At 40.6% G+C, this 20879-nt stretch overlaps 1 protein-coding gene and 1 pseudogene across 4 annotated transcripts in view; one reads left to right on the top strand and one right to left on the bottom strand.

Annotated features, from left to right (window-relative positions):
• Positions 1-11742, top strand: part of TAF1A (TATA-box binding protein associated factor, RNA polymerase I subunit A) — a 31959-nt gene extending 20217 nt beyond the window's left edge. For all 4 annotated transcript variants that reach the window (XM_049106975.1, XM_025420951.3, XM_049106977.1 and 1 more), the window contains exons 6-11: positions 17-147; positions 1720-1878; positions 5391-5457; positions 6174-6297; positions 8567-8721; positions 11282-11742. In XM_049106975.1, coding sequence (XP_048962932.1) covers positions 17-147; positions 1720-1878; positions 5391-5457; positions 6174-6297; positions 8567-8721; positions 11282-11394 — 749 coding nt within the window. In that variant the 3' untranslated portion in view covers positions 11395-11742. The remainder of the gene's footprint in view (positions 1-16; positions 148-1719; positions 1879-5390; positions 5458-6173; positions 6298-8566; positions 8722-11281) is intronic.
• LOC112642821 (40S ribosomal protein S11-like) lies at positions 6927-8531 on the bottom strand (annotated as a pseudogene).
• Positions 11743-20879: the final 9137 nt, after the last annotated feature.

Here is a 20879-nt window from a genome sequence, read left to right as displayed (position 1 = left end):
TTTTATCTTTGGACAGATAAAGAGGATTATGCTTACAACACAGCATTCCAGAATATGCTCAACCACAGCGGGAAGATGTCTGTAAACCTTTGTACATTGATTCAAACTCCTGGAGTTTGGGACCCTTTTGTGAAGAGTTATGTAGAGGCAAGTAGGCTTCGTATAAAGTTTTCTTAGTTTCATTTTGTTGTAAACCGTATCTTTATTGATCAAAAGGCAACTAAACGGAGAAAATTGTTTTTTTTTAAATTTTCTATTTTTAAAAGATTTATTTATTTATTCGTGAGAGACTTACAGAGAGAGGCAGAGACACAGGCAGGATCCCCACAGGGAGCCCGATGTGGGACTCGAACCCGGGACCCTGGGATCGTGCCCTGGGCCAAAAGCAGACGTTCAGCTGCTGAACCACCCAGGCGTCCCGAGAAAATTGTTTTTAAAAAAGAGAGAGGGATCCCTGGGTGGCGCAGCGGTTTGGCGCCTGCCTTTGGCCCAGGGCGCGATCCTGGAGACCCGGGATCGAATCCCACGTCGGGCTCCCGGTGCATGGAGCCTGCTTCTCCCTCTGCCTGTGTCTCTGCCTCTCTCTCTCTCTCTCTCTGTGTGTGACTATCATAAATAAATAAAAATTAAAAAAAAAAGTCATGATCAAATACAGTTTTAAAAAAAAAAAAAATAAAAAAATAAAGAGAGGGGCGCCTGGCTGGCTCAGTCAGTGGAGAATACAACTCTTAATCTCTGGGTTGTGAGTTTAAGCCCCGTGTTGGGTATAGAGATTGCCTAAATTAAAATCTTTAAATAAATAAATAAACAAAAATGTTTTAAAAATTAAAAAAAGAAACTATGTCTCTTTTTGGTCTGAATAATTTTTATTTTACTAATATACTGTAAATGTTACTGTTTTTTTTTTTTTTCCTTCGCCACTGGGTAATGTGTCATGGTCAAATAGTTATAAATAGCAATATAGTTTATAAATATTCATCCTATATAATTCTTAATAAACTTAGAAGAAAAGCAGGGAGATATTTTATGATTTAGTGGAATAGAGAAGACCAGGGGCCAAAAATCTGAAAATAGGTCATAATTTGTGGGATGAAGACTAATGGCTTTTAAGAAGTTTAGAGTGCGCTGCCGTGTCATCCCCGAGTTCGTGTGAAAGGACAGGGAGCCGTGGCAGGGGCACTAGGCATAAGCCTTCAAAATAATTGGCTTTCTGGAAGTTTCATGAATGCTACCATGATATTTATGTTGTCAAAAGATAATCTCTGAAACCACATGCCAGTGAATTGGAATTCCCACGTACGGATGGGAACGAAAGGAGAGGGGTTCTAGTTCCCATGCACTCCGTTTGTGGCTGCAGTTTTGTCGGGCCTGAGGTCAGTTGCTTCATGTGGTCTTTTTCAGTTGCTAGTGTGCCCTGCTTGGAGGACTTTATTTCTTATAGGAATAGTTCCTAGGTTGAAGTTGCTGCATTTTTCAGTAACAAAAATGTGGTAAGGAAGAAATGGAAACCCATGTAGGCCTTTGTTGTAAGTAATCTGTGTTCCACAGAAGTTGTAACATTCTGGTGAAAGCAAAAACTGGCATGACTGTTGTTCCCTTTATAGTAAGTACTGTTTGTCATTTTAATGAATTTTTGTACCCCTCAAGAAAGTTGTGTATTATCTTTCATACAGTTGTTTTCAAGAATTTAGCCAAGACCTTATGACTTATTTTATATAGATGCTGGAATTCTATGGAGATCGAGATGAAGCCCGAGAGGTACTCACCAATTATGCCTATGATGAAAAGTTCCCATCAAATCCAAATGCTCATATCTACTTATACAACTTTCTAAAGAGAGAGAAGGCACCGAGAGAGAAACTGATAAGCGTGCTTAAGGTATAAAATGTTCATTTCAAAGTTTGAACAGGGTTGGGGATCTACTTTAAAATATCCTTAGGGCTGCTTGGCTGGATCAGTTGGTGGAGCATGAAACACTTGATCTCAGGATCATGAATTTGAGCCCCGTGTTAGGTGTAGAGATTACTAAAGAAAAAAAAAAAGTAAAATTTGAAACATCCTTAGGTCATGCTTTCCAACTTTCAAATTCTAGCATTCATAGAAAATGACTGTGTGTGTGCCCTGAGGTGGACAGAGCAGGCTGGCTCTGGGTGGCCCTCCACTGTCATTCTCTACCACTCTGTCCAAGTGAGCCTGAGAGCAAAGGGTCAGAATTTTGGAAACCCTTTGCCACCCTTGTGGGAAAGTTCTGCTTTGATATTTTTTGAAAATCAGCTTTATTGAAATTTAATTTACATATAGTAAGACTTATTTTAAATATACACTTGAATGCATTAAAATTTTTTTTTAATTTTTATTTATTTATTTAGAGAAGGAATGGGGGTAGGGAGAGAAAGAATCTCTCCCTGTGTGGAGCCTGATGTAGGGCTGAATCTCACGACTCTGAGACCACAACCTAGGCTGAAATCAGGAGTCAGATACCTAGGCGACTGTGCCACCCCTGGGGCCCCAGGAAAAAAAAAATTTTTTTAAGACTTTATATATTTATTCATGAGAGACACAGGGAGACAGAAAGAGACACAGGACAGAGGGAAAAGCAGGCTCCATGCAGGGAGCCCGATGTGGGTCTCGATTCCGGGTCTCCAGGATCACGCCCTGGGCTGAAGGCAGCATTAAACAGCCACCTGGGCTACCCAAAAAATTCTTATCTAACAGTCTTCTTTTAAAAAGTCCATTAGCTGGGGTGCCTGGCTGGCTCAGTTGGTGGAGTATTAGGGTTGTGAATTTGAGCCAGACACTGGGTATAGAAATTACTTAAAAATAAAGCCTTAAAAAAAGATTCCATTAGCTCTAACGTATACTTATGTATTTATAAAGTTGATGTTATCAAAACTTCATATGTGGAAACTATACATTTTAAAGTTTTCAACAGGCTTTATTTCACTGGATAATATTTTTAAAGTTGGTATTTTAATGTCCAAGACTTATTTTTACCCATTTTGCAACAAAATATTGAGTATAGTTATTAACAAAATAAAAAGCAAGTTGGTGACTTCCTAAATTTAGATTGTAAATCACTAATGGTATTTTTGAAAATATTTTAATAAAAAATGTAACAGGGGCCCTGCTGGTTCAGTCAGTAGATAGAGCCTGTGACTCTTGATTTCAGGGTCGTGGGTATGAGCCGTACATTGGGTGTAGAGATTACGCAAAAATAATATCTTTAAAAAAATGTAACAGAAAACAACTATATTGAATACTTAATTAGGTTCAAGATAAAATGGATTTAGGGAACTTCTGTTTTCTTTTTTTCTCTTTCTTTTGTATATTTTTTTATTGGAGTTCAATTTGCCAACATACAGTATAACACCCAGTGCTCATCTCCGTTTTCCTATTTTAAAATGCAGTGTTTGAAATTAAGAACTCAGTAGATGGGTTTGATAGCTGATTGAACATAGCAGAAGGGGGTAAATGAACTGTATAAAAAATATCAGGCCAAAGCCCAGAAAGCAGAAAGGATAAAAGGGTGTACAGAGAACTCGGTTAAGGTTCCAGGGAGAGGAGAGAGAACAGGGCAAAAGCAGATACACAGAACCAATATTTGAAGAGCTAAAGGCTAAGAATTCTCCAAAACTAACTAAAGACTATTATGGTTCTGATAATGTTCTAGTTTTTGATCTGGGTGCTGATTATATGAGTGCGTATAACTTTTTAAGAGTGTGTTGAATGGCACACACAATTTATTTACTGCAGAATTCTATAAATCATAAGACAAATGTGATTTCATAGGAACTGAGGTTTAAAAATACTCTTTGATATTGGTATATTGATTGTGATTGATCTTCACTTAAAAGAGTAATTAATAAAATTAATAAAATTTATCTTTCATTTTGTAGGAAATAATTTCACTCTAAGGTCAAAGGAGCCCAGCAAGCAGACAGAATAAATTGATTTCTAATGAGAAATATATTGAAATGAAAAATATGATTTTACTTTAAATCATGTTTTATGTATTCATAAAAATAGTCTTTCTTGGGTTGCCTGGGTGGCCCAGTTGGTTAAACATCTGCCTTCAGCTCAGGTCATGATCTCAGGGTCCTGGGAATCGTGCCCTGTATTGGGCTCTCTGCTTAGCAGGGAGTCTGCTTCTCCCTTTCCACTGCTTCCTCCCCCTGCTCATGCTCATGCTCTGTCTCTCTCTCTCTCAAATAAATAAGTAAATAAAGAAAAATGAAATATATGTGTGTATGTGTATAGTATTTCTTATTCTTAGAAGAATAAGAATTTTTTTTAAAGATTTTATTTATTAATGAGAGACAGAGAGAGAGAGAGAGAGAAAGAGAAGCAGAGACATAGGCAGAGGGAGAAGCAGGTTCCATGAAGGGAGCCTGATGTGGGACTTGATCCCGGGACCCAGGACACGCCCCGGGCCAAAGGCAGGTGCTAAACTGCTGAGCCACCCAAGGATCCCCCATAAAAAGGTTTTAAAAACCTTTAATTTCTCCCTATTGTGTAAAATGATAAATGGTAGAATGGTGAAAATATTTTCTTGAACACTCTTACTGGGCTGTGTTCCTGAACACAATCTTCCAAAGTAGCCACCCCTGCTTTTTTGGGCTTTTTTTTTTTTTTTTTAAGATTTATTTATTATTCATGAGAGACACAGAGAGAGAGGTAGAGACACAGGCAGGGGGAGAAACAGGCTCCATGCAGGGAGCCCAACGTGGGACTTGATCCCGGGACTCCAGGATCATGCCCTGGGCTGAGGGCAGGTGCCAAACTGCTAAGCTACCCAGGGATCCCTTTTTTGGGCTTTTTAATTTATATAAATAACCTGTGACATTTTGTGATCAATAAATATTTATTGTCTTTTCTCTGTGATTTTGATTCTTTCTTTCCTTTTTTTTGCTCTCTATCTAGGCTTCTCAAATAAATTAAGTTTTTAATGTGGTAGACAATATAAAAATGTATAAGGAATAAATAAAAAGTTCCTGTCTACTTCTCCTACCCTCCCCCTGACTATCTTGTTATTAACAGGGATTTTCTTCTTTTAAAGATTTTACTTATTTATTTGAGAGCGAAAATGAGAGATCACAGAGGGAGAGGTAAACTCCTCACTGAACAGGGAGCCCAACATGGGGCTCGATACCACTACACTGGGATCATGACCTGAGCCCAAGGTAGATGCTTAACCGACTTAAGCCACCCAGGCACCCCTAGAACACCTTTCTGTACCCAAGTTAAAGGTGGACAAAAGCAAGATATCTTTTTAAATCCTTGATTGATTTACTGAGGGTTTATTAGATAGTAAGAACTATATTTGAAAGTAAAATGAAATTTGGGAAATGCTTTTATAACGTATCAAAATTATGATTATTTTTTTCTTTTAGATTTTGTATCAGATTGTACCATCTCATAAACTGATGTTAGAATTTCATAGGTTACTGAGAAAATCAGGTAAATAGTTTTTGTTTTATATCTCTTTGTGTAGACAAGCTATAAACTAGCAGACTGTGTCCAGTGGGGCAAATCCACCCGTCACCTGTTTTATAAATCGAGTTCTATTGAAGCATTTTTGTGTTGTCTATGGCTGCTTTTGCACGACAACAGCAGAGTTGTGTAGTTGTGACAAAGACCATATGGCTCACAGAGCTGAAATGTTTACTTTCTGTCCCTTTATAGGAAGAGTTGGCTGACCCATGCTATAGAAATTAGGCAATAGTTAGCACAAGATAAATGGCTTCAATTTATATAATTCACCTTTGAATCTCTATTGCATTTCAGTTCAATATAAAAAAAGAACATACTTGTTCATAGAAGGAAGTCAGCTTAAGTCCAGTGGTACTCGGGCTACGTCAGTCCGTCTCCTGTTAGAAGAGAACATATATGAAATGCCCAAACAGGGCCGGTTCCTTAAATAATGTCCTCCCTCAGTAGAATATAGTAGAATGATTTAGAAATCAGACCCACCACTCTAACTTTCATTAGCAGGGACTAAATTACTGAATTTTCAGATTTATCACAGCAAAATATGAGCATAATGAATTATTTTAAACTGTTAACCAAACTAGAAGGCTTACAACTCAGTAATATTTTATCAACTGAATATGTATTTTTAGCCTTGTGCACTTCAATACCTCGTGTAAACTCTTTAATTGTTCTGCCCATTGCAGACAAAGAAGACCACCGTAAACTGGCATTGGAGGTATTATTTGGAGTCTTAGATTTTGCTGGATGCACGAAAAATATAACTGCTTGGAAATATTTGGCAAAATATCTGAGACAGACTTTAATGGAGTAAGTAAAAGACACAGTATTTATTCCTGGATCAGTGTCAATAAAATTTCCCAGTATTTTAGCTAATATTTCTCAGTGTTTAAGTTCTTTGCTTATGTTTTTAGATTTCTTGAACTGTGTCTTCAGCTGTTCTGAGTATATCAGAAGCAAGAAAATACAGTCCCAAGTAAAACATGCAAAAATTCTATTAAGATATTTTATGCTGTCAAAATAAGTACTGTACCTTACCGCTGAAGTACTAGGGAATATGTATGTTTTCAAGTTGGAAATAGTGGCAAAAACCGGTCATTCCCAGTCTTCGCTAGACTCTTTGTAAAGCTCTTGGTGACCTGTGTGTCGTCATCTTACAAGACCACATAGGAAGCAGCTTTTCTCCCAGCTGTTTTTCAGTAATTTTTAGTGAGGCTTTGAGGGCCCCAAAGATCTTTGTAGGTTATTCATTCAGCGAATATTTGTTAAGTCCATTGTGAGCTAGATACCTAAAACTATAGCTGTGATCATAATATTATTAGTGTCACATTGCAAGTGAAAGCAGGAGTGGTCCTTGACATTTTTACTTTGAGAGAAGAGAGATCACAAAATTAAGTTTCATTTATCATATCTATCTTAGTTGGTTAGAAGCTTCCTCGTCAGTGGGAACTTGGGTCAGGCTTCAGATCTGACTTGATCTTGGAGACGGAAGAATGCTGCTGATAAAATGTTTTTGGTGTGGTAACTGTAAACCACCTTCCACATTTACAGCAGCGTATAAACCCCAGCTAGCTGCAAGATTCGTGAAGGCAGAGAAGTTTACTATTCAGTTTTTTAACCTCTGGAAGTTCTGCCACAGGGTCAACATGGGTGTTAATAAATATTTGCTCAATTAAATTATTGACGAACACATAGTGTTGTCTGGGTTCAACTGTCAAACCTGTGTGTTAACAATTTGTGTAATAATGGCATCTTAATTTGAGTGGTAGAATTCTTTGTGGCATATAAAGTAAGGTTTTAAAGTAACTTTTAAGTTACTTAATAATCATAATAGCTAATATTTATTGAACAGTTACTATGTACAGACAACATGCAAAGAGCTTTACATGAGACCCCTATACTCTTGGACCAGTTTTGTTTTTTTTTAAGATTTTATTTATTTATTCATGATAGACATAGAGGCAGAGACACAAGCAGAGAGAGAAGCAGGCTCCATGCAGGGAGCCCAATGCGGGACTCGATCCCAGGACTCAATCCCGGGACTCCAGGATCACGCCCTGGGCCAAAGGCAGGCGCTAAACCCCTGAGCCACCCAGGGATCCCCTCTTGGGCCAGTTTAATAACAATGCTGTGAGATGGGTACTGTTAATAGCTCTATGGAAATTGAGGCTCAGAGACGTTAAGCAGCTTGCTCAGGAGCACATAGGTAGTAAATGGAAGATCTGAGATTTGAATCCAGGATCTTGAGTTCAGACTGTGTGCTGTTAATCACTATGTGTATCCAACTGGCTATTTATAAATGGATAGCAGAAATCAAAGAGAACTAAAAAGAATTTGCTTTCATGCATGTGCCATACCATGGATAGCGGCACTCAGAAATTACTTTGAGAACATCTTCCTTGTCATCTTTCCACGAATTCTTTTTTTTTTTTTTTTTTTTTTGACTGGGGAAAATAAACTGTTTTCTTTTGAGGGTGTGGACAAATGTCTGTCTAGTCTCAGAATTTCTGAACTGCTTCCTGGTGCCGGTGGCCTTGGTGACTTTGAGCACATTGAAGCACACAGTCTTGCTCAAGGGTCGGCACTCCCCCACTGTGACCATGTCACCTATCGGGACGTCCCTAAAGCAGGGGGACAAGTACACGGACTTGTTCTTGTGGTGTTTCTCTAATTGGTGGCACTTTTGGATGTAGTAGACATAGTCTCAGCAGATGATACTGGCCCTCTGCATCTTCATCTTGGTCACCCACCACCCCAGACAGAATCTGTGCTTGGACAGAGATATTACCAGGAAAGGGGCATTTCTTGTAAGTAAAGGTGCCCTCTGTGGCCTCCTTCGGCATCTTGAAGCCCAGACTGATGTTTTGTAATATTGTAGGAGCTTCTCCTTGCCAGTTTCTCCAAGCAGGACTCTTCTCATTTTGAAAAATGGTTGACTGCTTTTGGTAGGCCCGCTCAGTCTGTCCGCCATCTTCTCAGCTGCCTGAAAAAAGGACTTCACAGACTCTTAGGTTCAGATTCTGGCAGTATAGGTTCCCCTCCATCATTGACCTTCCCTTTTGATATTTTTCTTTTCTAGGAATCACCTTGCTTGGGTTCAAGAAGAATGGAACTCCAGGAAAAACTGGTGGCCAGGCTTTCACTTCAGCTTCTTTTGGGCAAAAACCAATTGGAAAGAGGATAAAGCTTTGGCTTGTGAGAAAGCTTTGGTAGCTGGAATATTGTTAGGAAAAGGTACCAGGTTTTGTTTTCTTCTTATCTAGACACAGCTTTTGGATGATTTCGAAATTACAAATTGTGACCATTCATTCATGCCACAGCCCAAGGACATTAGAGACTGGAGACATAACTGGCAAATGGGAAAATGAATCTTGAGTTTGGCCAGGTGATCTGCTTGTCAGGACTGTCCGTAGGCTAGAAACAGTGATTTTGTCTTGTTGATTGTGGTGGTTGGTTTGTATGCTGTAACTTGAGTATCCTCAGCAGCCAATCAAGGCAGAGGATGCAGACTGTTTTCCCAACAACGATGTAGAAAGTTTCCTGACATTGTCTACCTTACAGTATTAGAAATAGAAAAATACCCTTTACCGGACTTCATTGTTTTATAATCACTCTCTATAATATATACTTATCTGTTCCTATTGGATGAAACATTTCTTCCTGTAAAAAAAGTATACTTCCTATTAATTTATTTAAAAATCCTCTTTTTTTAAAAAAAGATTTTATTTATTTATTCATGAGAGACACAGAGAGAGGCAGAGACACAGGCAGAGGGAGAAGCAGGTTCCCTGTGGGGAGCCTGACACAAGAGTCCATCCCAGGACCCCAGGATCACGACCTGAGCTGAAGGCAGACGCTCAACCACTGAGCCACCCATGTGCCCCTTAAAAATCCTCTTAAAACAAAGGGAAATTGATCTTTTCTTTGTGGATTATTTTGGCTGTTAAGACTCTGATTGTGCCACTGCTATATGAGGACAAAGATGGGACCACTGCTGGGTCTGCTCAGAGATGAACTGAATGTCTCCGTGTCCATGAGTAAGGAGTCTGTTGCTAGTGAATTCAGAGTATCCTAAACAGATTCTTCAGTGTGGTTTTAAATATGGGTGCTATTATTGTGGAATTAGTATTCTCAAGTGAGTGTTTCAGGTGGTTACTAAGGTTAATAAAATGCTGGCCTCTAAGAGGGACAATTAAATATGAAAGCAGTTGTAACATTTCTCAACCCACACCAAGGAATAGAAATAGGATTCAGATGGTGATTTCTCACTTAGGAGCAGGGTAGATGCATCTAACAGATATCTAAAGGTGTTTGTATTTGAGCAGAGTCTGGAGACCTGGGCTGATCTTCTGGTTCTGTCACCTTTCCCTGTCACTTAGGTCAAACAGTTAACCTTTGGGAGCCTTCTCTGGGAGTGGGGTTTGTTAACACCTGTCCATGTTGCTTACAGGATTCTTGTAAGCATCACGTGAGCATCACATCAAAGTGCTTCATAGATTCAAAACTGCTCTATGAATATCAGGCATAATCATGCCTGAAAGTGGGTACATCTCTTCTTTGGGGCTGTAGTGTTGGTTGAGTCAGTCCGTTCAGGAGTTGAGCTGGGTTTTGTCTGGGCTCTGGTTACCCTCTTTAAATCACAGGATTCAAATTCTGGTCATGGCCTGCCTTTGCTTCATGCTAACAGTAGGGCATGGTACCTGCCTTTCTTCCCATGCTCTTCTAAGGCAAGCCAGTCCCACCCCTCGAGACTTCATGAGGTCTGGTGGCTCATGATAAGGTAGGAGTTCGTAGTTACTTGGCTTTTTCTCTGTGTTAGGTGGGAGCGAAGTTCTTTTCATCTTTCTGTATTCTAGATAGAAGCAGAGGTCTGGGTACAAAGCATTTTATTTATGCTAAAGTAGTAGAGATGTGTTTAGAAATACAGGTTATAATATTAACACCACAGACACCACTGCTTCCTAGCTAATGAAATTTTAGTGACTCTGGCACACTGTTTTCAGGGATAATAAAAATGGTTAGTAGGTACAGTATATGTCCTAGCAATTTCCCAGAGAAGATGGATTTATACATGCTGAGATTATGATGAAATTAGTTTTTCTTATGTGATTTATGGTCTCGTTCATTTATCAAATATAAAAAAAATCGCTTGTAATACCCAGTTTACATTTTTTTTAACAGAAATTTGATTCATCTCTGAAATATTTAACCAGTGATCCGCTTAGCGTTGTAAGATTATGAAAAGCACTTCTGATGAGCACTAGGCGCCCTGGTCAGAGCTGCACGCTCACCACCCAGCTGCTCTGCTAGGTGCTAGAATGACTGATAGGTTCTGCTCTCTTCTGACCTGTGAGTTGTTTATTCTGATCCTTCACATCGAGGTTTCCTTATAGAGAACTTTCTTATTGTTACAGATGCCTCTTTGGCTGTGTGACGAGCTAACATTGAAAGAGAAGCTGCAGTTGTTTGCTTTTGGGGGAGGGCTCATATAATATATGAATGTGTGTATAATACTCATATCACCAGGGCTTGGGAGGCAGGTGGAAAACCAGTGGAGGTATATGCTCTAATCATGACGGATCAGAAACATTTTCATATATAGGAAGCGTACATTTCACTGGAACAGCTCTTAGAGTGTGTTTAGGACATGTTGGTATACATAATACAGATCCCCCCATTTTCATGATCATTGGTGTGCCAGAGTTGAAGCAAAATTTTTAAAGTGTAGAAATCTACTTGAAGAATTGAAAAGTAGTGAAACTTACCATTTATTTTGCTTTGTTTTGTTTTTTAGGTTGCAGGTATTTTCGATATATTTCCAAGCAAGATGATCAAGTCATAAAGAAAAAAATTAAGCGGATAAAGAAATCAGTGAAAAAATACAGTATTGCAAATCCCGGACTGTGATCTTGAATATTAGTTATCTCAGATGATAGCCACAGAATAGTAGCTCTGGGGGTAATTATTGAATGCATTTATTTACTGGATGTTTCTAGGAGGTCGTTTATATGGCTACAAAAAAGTTATTTTTATATTTTTCTATATTTTATTATAATTGTAGCTAAAGAAACAGTCTCACCGCCTTTGTCCTTTGTAAATACATTTTTCTTTTTTTTGTACTGTGAAATATATTTATTAAAGAATAACTCCCATGTAAGAAATATATTTGTTTAATCAGAGAATACAGTTACAGAGCAGTTATTGCCATTTCCAGATAATTTGCTCTATGTAATAAAACATAACTTGTAGTATTAAGTGAATCTGTATTCTTTTTTTGAGATTCTGAATGATCTGTGTTAGGTTTACCTTCATAAAGAATACATTGAGGGGTGTCTGGGCGGCTCCATTGGTTGAGTGCCCAGCTCTTGATTTTGGTTCCGCCCAGGTCATGATCTCAGGGTCGTGACATCGAGCCCCTCAGCAGGCTCAGTGCTCAGCAGGGGAGTCTTCTTCTCTCCCTCTCCCTCTCCCTCTGTCCCCTCCCCCATTTGCAGGTGCATGCAAGTGCACACGCTCTCTTTCTCCAATAGATAAATCTTTAAAAATGTATATATATTGGTCATGAGTCCTGTCAAGGAATTTTGGGAACAGAGAAGGAATTAAAGGACTCCTCTTTCTTATTTGATATTAAGACATGGCAGTTTGGGGCCAAGTGACCTTCTGCCAGAGAGCTACCTTTGACTCTAGAAGACTCATTTGGGTCAGAGACAGTAGAGGGGTGGCCTAACTTCAAAGGGCTCTAGTTTGTTGTTGTTTTGCTGAGCACAGCAATAATCTAAGACATACCTTGAATCCTGTGTCCCTCACCTTTCTTTTGGAGCCTGGGATGTGGCAGTAGGCAGCTGGGCAGTGGAGGAGATTGTGCCAGTGAAATAGTGTCCCCAGGTCACCCAGTCAGCCCAGTGGGAAAGCGTGCTGCAAAAGCCAGGAACGGCCTTCCTGGAATAGAAGCCGGAGCTTTATAGTACGTTGTGGTAACTAGTAGAGCGAGTGCTTCTTCCAGACTGTCTCAGCTCTTACACCTTTATGGTGCAGATAACTTGTATTTGAGTTCCAGGAAGGCCCACTTAGCCTTAGAGCAACTCCTGTATGTAGATGACAAACCACCCATTTTCCCTGTTGCTTATGTTCTCTCTAATTAGAAACCATCTGCAAGAAAATTGAGGGACGAGTGATGCTTTGTCAATAATTTGATTTAGTATTTTGTACTTAGTGAGATGACTATCAACAAATAACCACTCATCCTTATAATATACATATGAAACTGGTAGGTTCCCTGCAGACTAACGTAAGCCAGGTTCAGCTACCACATGAGTAGGGCCAGCTTTACTGCTGGGAGTTGGTGAGTGGATTATGTAAGTTCTGTAGAAGACCAGCACTGGGAATGAAATCCCCAGACAATGTGGACAAAATCTCAAACCACAGGCTGAGTTTGTCAGGGCATCTGCTCCCTGAAACCTTTAGTCAAAAGCTATTAGATAGGATTTATGAGTTCTCATGATCTCTGGCAAATGGAGGTGGGAATGAAAGAGAAATGAGTAGATACGATTCTTGGTGTCTACGGAAAGCTTAGTTTCCTATAGTTTTTATATCAAATGGTCAAATTTCATTAGGCAGAGCAGTGTAAATCAGCTGTGAAATTTGCTTGAGGTCCACTAAAGTCAGTTTCATGAATAATAATGGCTGAAGCTGATCAAGTACCTTGGGCTTTACATTTCGTCTTAGTATCACCACAGTTCTATGAATTAGCCCTATTTTATCTAGAAAGAAAGTGGGGGGTCTCACAGATTAAGTGACTTGACCCAGGACCTCAGCCTGATGTGGATTCGAAAGATCACACTGTCTCTGTCCTATCTGTACCTCCTCCTCACTTAATGTTTATAGCCTGCAGAGCACTGAGCTAGGGAGCAAGGAAAACAATAGAGGGGGGTTCATAACCCAGAGCCTGTCAGCTCAAGCAAAACCTGTCCTCCCTGCCAGGCTTGGTAGGTTCCCTCTCTGTATCCTCACTGGTCCCTCCCTATACAGCCTCTTATTAAATTACTACATTGTTACCTTGACTTTGTACATTTGTCTTTTTTAATAGTATATTATCTGGGCTTGATAATCTATTGTCAGCCCCTACCTATTTACCAATTTCTAGCTCATTAAATAATGAGTAGAACTAAATGAAAATTCATGAAACATACTGACCTAGTCTGCCTGTGTCATAGGGAGTGGTATCTTGGGGTGCCTGTGCCAAGTGGGAGGCCTCGGGAGACTGTTAGGCTTGAATTCTGGGTTTATCATTAGGTAGTTCTGTGACTTCTTGGGCAGGTTACTGAGCTTTCATAGTTCGTTTACTTGCAGGTGAGGGAGAGTAGAATTTATCTCATTGGATTGCTTTGAATAATGAAAGATATAATGAATGCCTAGGAGTAATTCCTACTTAACAAATCTTAAGTGACCATCCATCATGATTGGTCTTTAAACACTAAATAACAGGAACTAAATAAAGATAATTTAAAATCTTGTTTTCTCCTAGAAACCTCTGAAATATAGAAATTGTGTAATAGTTGAGTTAATACTTCCCATGAAAACATACCCATCTTTCAGTCTGTGTACCATCTAGCCATTAACCATGGACTGGAGGGCTTCACACATATTTGAGATTACTCAGTCTGCATAGTTCTCTCCTCGCTCAGCTGCCCCAAACTCTGATCTTGGGCTCACCAGCTTCGTGGGATTGCCATGCTTTGCTTGGACTCCTCCTCCATGCACTGCTCATGAGAAGTTGTCCTGAGATAGGGAAGTTAGGCTATTGTAGAACTTATTTTAAGAGATTCACTTCAGGGACGCCTGGGTGACTCAGTGGTTTGGTGCCTGCCTTCAGCCCAGGATGTGATCCTGGACTCCTGGGATCAGGATTGAGTCCCACATCGGGCTCCCCACAGGGAGCTTGCTTCTTCATCTGCCTATGTCTGCTTCTCTTTGTGTCTCTCATGATAAATAAAATCTTAAAAAAAAAAAAAAGATTCACTTCAGTAATCCCTGTCTTGTGTTGTCTGTCCACTACCTTAAAAACAGTTGTCCCATATATTCTATCTAGATTAAATGATATGTAAACTAACTAAATTAAAATTAGGACTTTTTGCCTATCAAATGTTACCTTTAAGAAAATTAAATACAGTCTATTAAAAGAAGTATCTGTGGGTCACCTGGCTGGCTCAGTCAGTAGAGCATGTGATTCTTAATTTCCGGGTTGTAAGTTTGAGCTCCACTTTGGGTATAGAGATTGGTTTTAAAAAAAAAAGTATTTGCAACATGTAAACTGACAAAAGAATAAGATAAATTCAAAATAGAAAGAAATGGGCAAAGCCCATGAACAAGTATTTCACAGAAGAGGGCAAATATGGACCATAAGCACTTAATTCAGGGAAATGCAAATCAAGAGTGTAGTGGACTGCCAGTTCAGACCCATTCAACTAGCAAAAAGTAAGATACTAAGGTTCAGGAGGATGTGGGTCCACAGGGTCTCTTGTACATGGCTGGTGAGATATAAAATATTGTAGTCACTAACCTATCTCTAGTTCTCTTAAAATGTTTGAAAATACGGATCTCAGTTTTCTTTATCTGAGGAATGATTTGCTGCTGCAGTATTGAAACTGAAGAATCAATGCTAGAAGAAAAATAAAGTGCTGTTGGAGGACTGGAATCGGCAAGCATGTTGTGAGCCAGTGCTTACTTGGTTCTAGAACGCTGTTGTCCTCTGAAGTAGAGTGTACTTACCCACGTTTGTTTTGTTTCTTTTTTTAAACATTCTATTTATTCATGAGAGACACAGAGAGAGAGTCAGAGACACAGGCAGAGGGAGAGGCAGGGTTCCCACGCAGAGCCTGATGCGGGACTTGATCCGGGGACTCCAGGATCACACCCTGGGCCTAAGGCAGACACTCAACCGCTGAGCCACCCACGCATCCCCATACCCATGTTTATTTATTTATTTATTTTAATTTTTATGTATTTATGATAGTCACAGAGAGAGAAAGAGAGAGAGGCAGAGGGAGAAGCAGGCTCCATGCACCGGAAGCCCGATGTGGGATTCGATCCCGGGTCTCCAGGATCACGCCCTGGGCCAAAGGCAGGCGCCAAACCGCTGCGCCACCCAGGGATCCCCATACCCATGTTTAGTACGTTTAGTGTGTTGATGTCAGAAATCAATAAAAAGGGGAAATTGTGGGGGGAAAATTGTTTTAGGGAACACTTTCTTTACCATTTTCTAATACTCTCCCTGAGTATTCACTTGAGAAATGCTTGTACATGTATGCCAAGGGACAGTCGCACTGTTCATAATAGAAAAACTAGAAAAAAACCCACAAATGTCCATTGGTGTGTGACTGGATAAATTGTGGTAGAATCATGTAAAGAAAAATGAATAAACCATAGATTTATACACCAACATAGGTGGGTCTCAGTAACATACCAAGTGAAAGAAGGGAGTCCCAACTTACTACTTTGTGGCTACGTAGAGATCAGACTTCATAACGTTCAAACTAATGACTAAAATATTTGTAAATGCATACAGGTTGTGATGAAACTGCATATAAAAAACCAGAGAAGAGTGAACACAAGTACTTACCTCTGAATGGGAGAAGCAGAGCCGTAGGATGGCAGAGAAACACAGTAGGGACGTGAATTACTGATAGTGGTCTAGTTTCTTTTTTTTTTAATATTTTTTTGTTTTATTTTATTTTTTTAAGATTTATTTATTTATTTATTTATTTATTTATTTATTTATTTATGATAGACATAGAGAGAGAGAGAGAGAGGCAGAGACACAGGAGGAGGGAGAAGCAGGCTCCATGCCAGGAGCCTGACGTGGGACTCGATCCCGGGACTGCAGAATCGTGCCCTGGGCCAAAGGCAGGTGCTAAATCGCTGAGCCACCCAGGGATCCCCTGTGGTCTAGTTTCTTAATTAAGCAGCAAGCTCTTCATGGACTAATGTTGACAGTGAATTATGAGCCAGGGATTGTGATTTATCCCATCCTGTGCAATTCAGGTCACTTTATTTTATTTATTATTATTTTTTAAGATTTTCTTTATTTATTAATGAGAGAGACACAGAGAGAGGCAGAGACACAGCAGAAGCAGAGGGAGAAGCAGGCTCCATGCAGGTAACCTAATGTGGGACTCGATCCTGGGTCTCTAGGATCATGCCCTGGGCTGAAGGCAGACGCTTAACACTGAGCCACCTGGGCATCCCTACTTCAGGTCACTTTAAACAATAAAAAGGACTATACAATATATGATTCCATTTATAGGAAATGTCCAGAATAAGCAAGTCTACAAAGATGAAGAAAGTAGATTAGTGGTTGCCTAGGATGGAGGGGGGTGGGGGGTAGGCGGAAAGAAGAGGTGGGAGTGATACCAAAGGGTACAGGGCTTCTTTTGGGGTGATGAAAAATATCCCCAATTTGGGGTGATGGTTGCACAATTCACTCTTGAATATACTAAAAAGCATGCACGAAATGAGTCAGTTGTATATTGTCTGAATTTTATCAATGACGCTTAGCAAAAAGAACCAACCAAAAAAAATAATCAGCAAGCTTTATGGAGTCAGAAAGGTCTGGATTCAAACAAAGCACCTCAAGTTTGTGCTGTAATTTAGCCTCAGGTTTATGCTGTAATGAGGTGATCTGAGGAAAGGCAAAGAATATTTAGCATGAGTCTTGGTGTATTGTTTTTCTCTCAGTAAGTGGTAATATTTACTATGAACAAAAAAAAGGTAAAGAAACTAAGAAATGAATACAAAACCAGATCATTCTTTAATGAAGGGGTAAGTGGCCTCTCTGGATTGAGTTATTTATCCATGGATGCATCCATGCCTTGTGCATCCAAAAAAGCACAAGGGCTTTTTCTGCTGGATTTAATTAGAATATATTTTAAATATTTCAAAAATAAGCAGACCCTTGATGGATGTGACCTACAAATCCTAGAGCTAGCATCTCCTAATAAGTTCATTTTTAAAAATTCATCTATTTGGGATGCCTGGCTGGCTCAGTTGGTAGAGCATGTGACTCTGTATCTCAAGGTTGTGAGTTTGAGTTCCATGTTGGGCTCCAAGGTTGGAGCTCAAGTGATTTCAGATACCCAGTCTGGTCCTAGCTTGTAGCTCCAGACTTCTAAGTTCATCTAACAGCCAAAACTTGTTTCCTGTTCTCCACCTGTACCTCATCTGAACACCCTGGGCAACCCTTATTAGGATTTTCTTAGCCACTCCAGCCTGATGCCATCTTTCCCTTCGAGGGATTTCTAGTGGCAAGTTTGTTCCTTATTGTTATCCTAATATCATCTGCCTAGTATTATTTGGACTCTTATTTTTAACCTTTCTTCTCAGAGCACAAACTCCTTGAAAAAGTGTATTTTGTGCATCTGTTTTCTGTTAAACATTCCTCTTTCAGCATAATGCTTTGAGCATGATAATAACATATCCGTGGTAAAATTAGTAACTGCATAATTATTATATAATCACATGTATTGGGGATCCCTGGGTGGCTCAGCGGTTTGGTGCCTGCCTTTGGCCCAGGGCATAATCCTAGAGTCCTGGGATCGAGTCCTGCGTGGGGCTCCCTGCATGGAGCCTGCTTCTCCCTCTGCCTGTGTCTCTGTCTCTCTCTCTCTCTCTCCCTCTCCATCTCTCATGAATTAAAAAAAAAAAAACTTAAAATCACATGTATTATGTAATTATATCTAAAATATTATGTAGTCCCACCTGAAATATTGCATCTCTTAATAGTCAGAAATTTATGCCATCACTGTGTCTGATGGGACCTGCTTGCTGATGTTTTCCTGCTAATTTTGAAATCCCTTTTTGCCTAAAACAAGAAGATCTGATTTGAATTTACATGTCCTGGGTGGATAGAAATTATTATGTCTAATATTTTGTTTTGTTTTTTTAGTGCTATGCTGTATTTTTTTTTTTTTTTAGGATTGGGTTGTTTTTGGTTTTTAAATTTTATTTATTTATTTTAGAGAGAGAGTGCTTGTTCGAGCATGAGTTGAGAGAGGGGCAACGGAGAGAGGAAGACAACCAGATTCCCTGGGGAGCCGGGAGCCTGAGCCCCTGAGCCAGAGACAAGAGCCAGACAAAGGGCTCAATCCCACAACCCGTGAGATCATGACCTGAGCTGAAACCAAGAGTCTGGTGCTCAACCGACTGAGGCAACCAGGCTCCCCTGTGCTGTATAATTCTTTTTTTTTTTTTTTAAGATTTTATTTATTCATGAGAAAGCCAAAGAGAGAGAAAGAGAGAGAGAGAGAGAGGCAGAGACACAGGCAGAGAGAGAAGCAGGTTCCATGCAGGGAGCCCGATGTGGGACTCGATCCCGGGTCCCCAGGATCACACCCTGGGCTGAAGGCAGACCGCTCACCCTCTGAGCCCCCCTGGGCCTCCCTAATTCTTTAAACACAATCATTAAGAATTATTTTCCAAGAAGGAAGCATTCCTTTTGAACTCATTTTTTGTGGCAAAGGGAAAACAGACATAAATGTCAATAAAATCTAAAAGAGGGGCACCTGAGTGGCTCAGTCAGTCGGTGAAGCATCTGCCTTCAGCTCAGGTCATGATCTTGGGGTCCTGGGATCCAGCCCTGCGTCTGGCTCCCCGCTCAGTGGGGAGTCTGCTCCTCCCACTGCCCCTCCCCCGGCTCATGTTTTCCCCCTCTCAAATAACATGTTTAAAAAAAACATCTAAAAATACTTTCAGGTCCCACATGGAAGGAGAGAATGCAGTCATTCTTATGCCTCACAGGACCTTTCTGAGAAGGCCGTGGAACGTCAATCTGCAGGCTGTTTGTGACTCCTCCTGCCCAAGGCTTCTAGAGTGATGACATTATCTAACCTTTCAGCAAACAATCCCATGGAAACAGGAGAGTCACCAGTGACTCATGGGTGCTGTATTACATTTAAAAAGCAATATTCACGTAGGGATGATATTGAGCAGTACAAATAGGAGAGCAGGGATGTGTTGTCAATTATTCTTAATGACTAAATCCTCCAGACTTTTCCCTTAGTTATAAAAATGTTGTTTGTTTGTATTTTAAGAGCCATTTGGGGCCTTTGTAACCCAAAGCATTGTGAGGACCCACTTGACTAGATTGAGGCTCCTTGTGCTCTCTCTCTCGACACAGTCTGGAAAGGCTATTTGGGATGGTGAGCAGGAGCCCACCTTTGATTTCATCTGCATTTCAAAGGGCAACTCCCCCTCCCCACCCCAGGAGATCTCAGGGTGGAATAGAACCATGGAAAGTACCAGAAGTGAACTCAGGTACCTGATGCTTCTGCAGGCTTATGCCCAGCTTCATGCCTCCGTCTGGGTTTGGGGTTGTGTGAGTTTGGAACTCCATGTCCTTCCTCCACTCATTAAAGAAATATATATATATATATATATATATATATATATATATATACTTTTTTAAATCTATTTTTTGAAACAGCATGAGCAAGGGAAGGGGCAGAAGGAGAGGGAGAGACTCTCAAGTAGACTCCACACCCAGCATCAAGGGTTACGACCCTGAGATCATGACCTGAGCCGAAATCAAGAGTTGGACACAAGCGACTGAGTCACCCAGGCGCCCCTCATTTAAGAAATATTTATCAAAGGACCATGTGTAAAGTGAAACACATTCTTAAATGCTAATGTTGAAACATCTATTAAGTGAGGAGGTGCCCCGGGGGGGCAAGTATAGATTTGGCAAAAAGAAAGAGCCCGGAGGTTCCGTGCTTTCTGATGGCACTGTCCCCAGTGGCCCGCGCTGACTCCTTGCATGTCCACCAGGCCAGGCTCCCTCCTTTCTTCTTGCTCCTGGTGTAGACGCCAGATTCACAGGATGTCCTCTCTTCCCACCACTGCAAGGATAGAACTTTCCGGATCACAGAGACCAGACAGTCCCCCTGCCTCCCCCTGCCTCCCCCTGCCTCCCCCTGCCTCCCCTGCATCTTTCCAGGTCCACACCTTTCATCACTACAGGAGCTCGGGGATCCTTGCCCTTTCACACTCGGATTGGGCGGCTTCAGGCCTGCGAAGAAAGTGTAAACAAAGTGTGAATTTCCTCCCCCTCCCCCCAGCACGGCAGGAATTCTTTGCAGTTTTAATGAAATCACAGCACGTCTGCCAGGGACTCTATCCACTGTACCTTTTCCTAAGCAGCCAGGCACCCCGAAAACTCGGCAGTGGGGGGTCAGGACTTGCACCAGCTTCCTGTTCAGATGGGATTAGCCGGGATGGTTACCTTCCCCAGTTATCAGGCTGCTCAGCTACCCAGACCGCTGAAGGGACACAGCTCAGAAACCACTTCAGGGAACTCGGTGGGGGTGGGGGCAGAGGGAAGGAAGAAAACACCCTGGGGCTGG

This window comes from Canis lupus, chromosome 38 (genome assembly GCF_003254725.2).
Source record: "Canis lupus dingo isolate Sandy chromosome 38, ASM325472v2, whole genome shotgun sequence".
In the NCBI taxonomy this organism is placed as follows: Eukaryota; Metazoa; Chordata; class Mammalia; order Carnivora; family Canidae; genus Canis; species Canis lupus.
The sequence above is the reverse complement of the archived record's forward strand: the minus strand, read 5'-3'. Positions and strand labels throughout refer to the sequence as shown.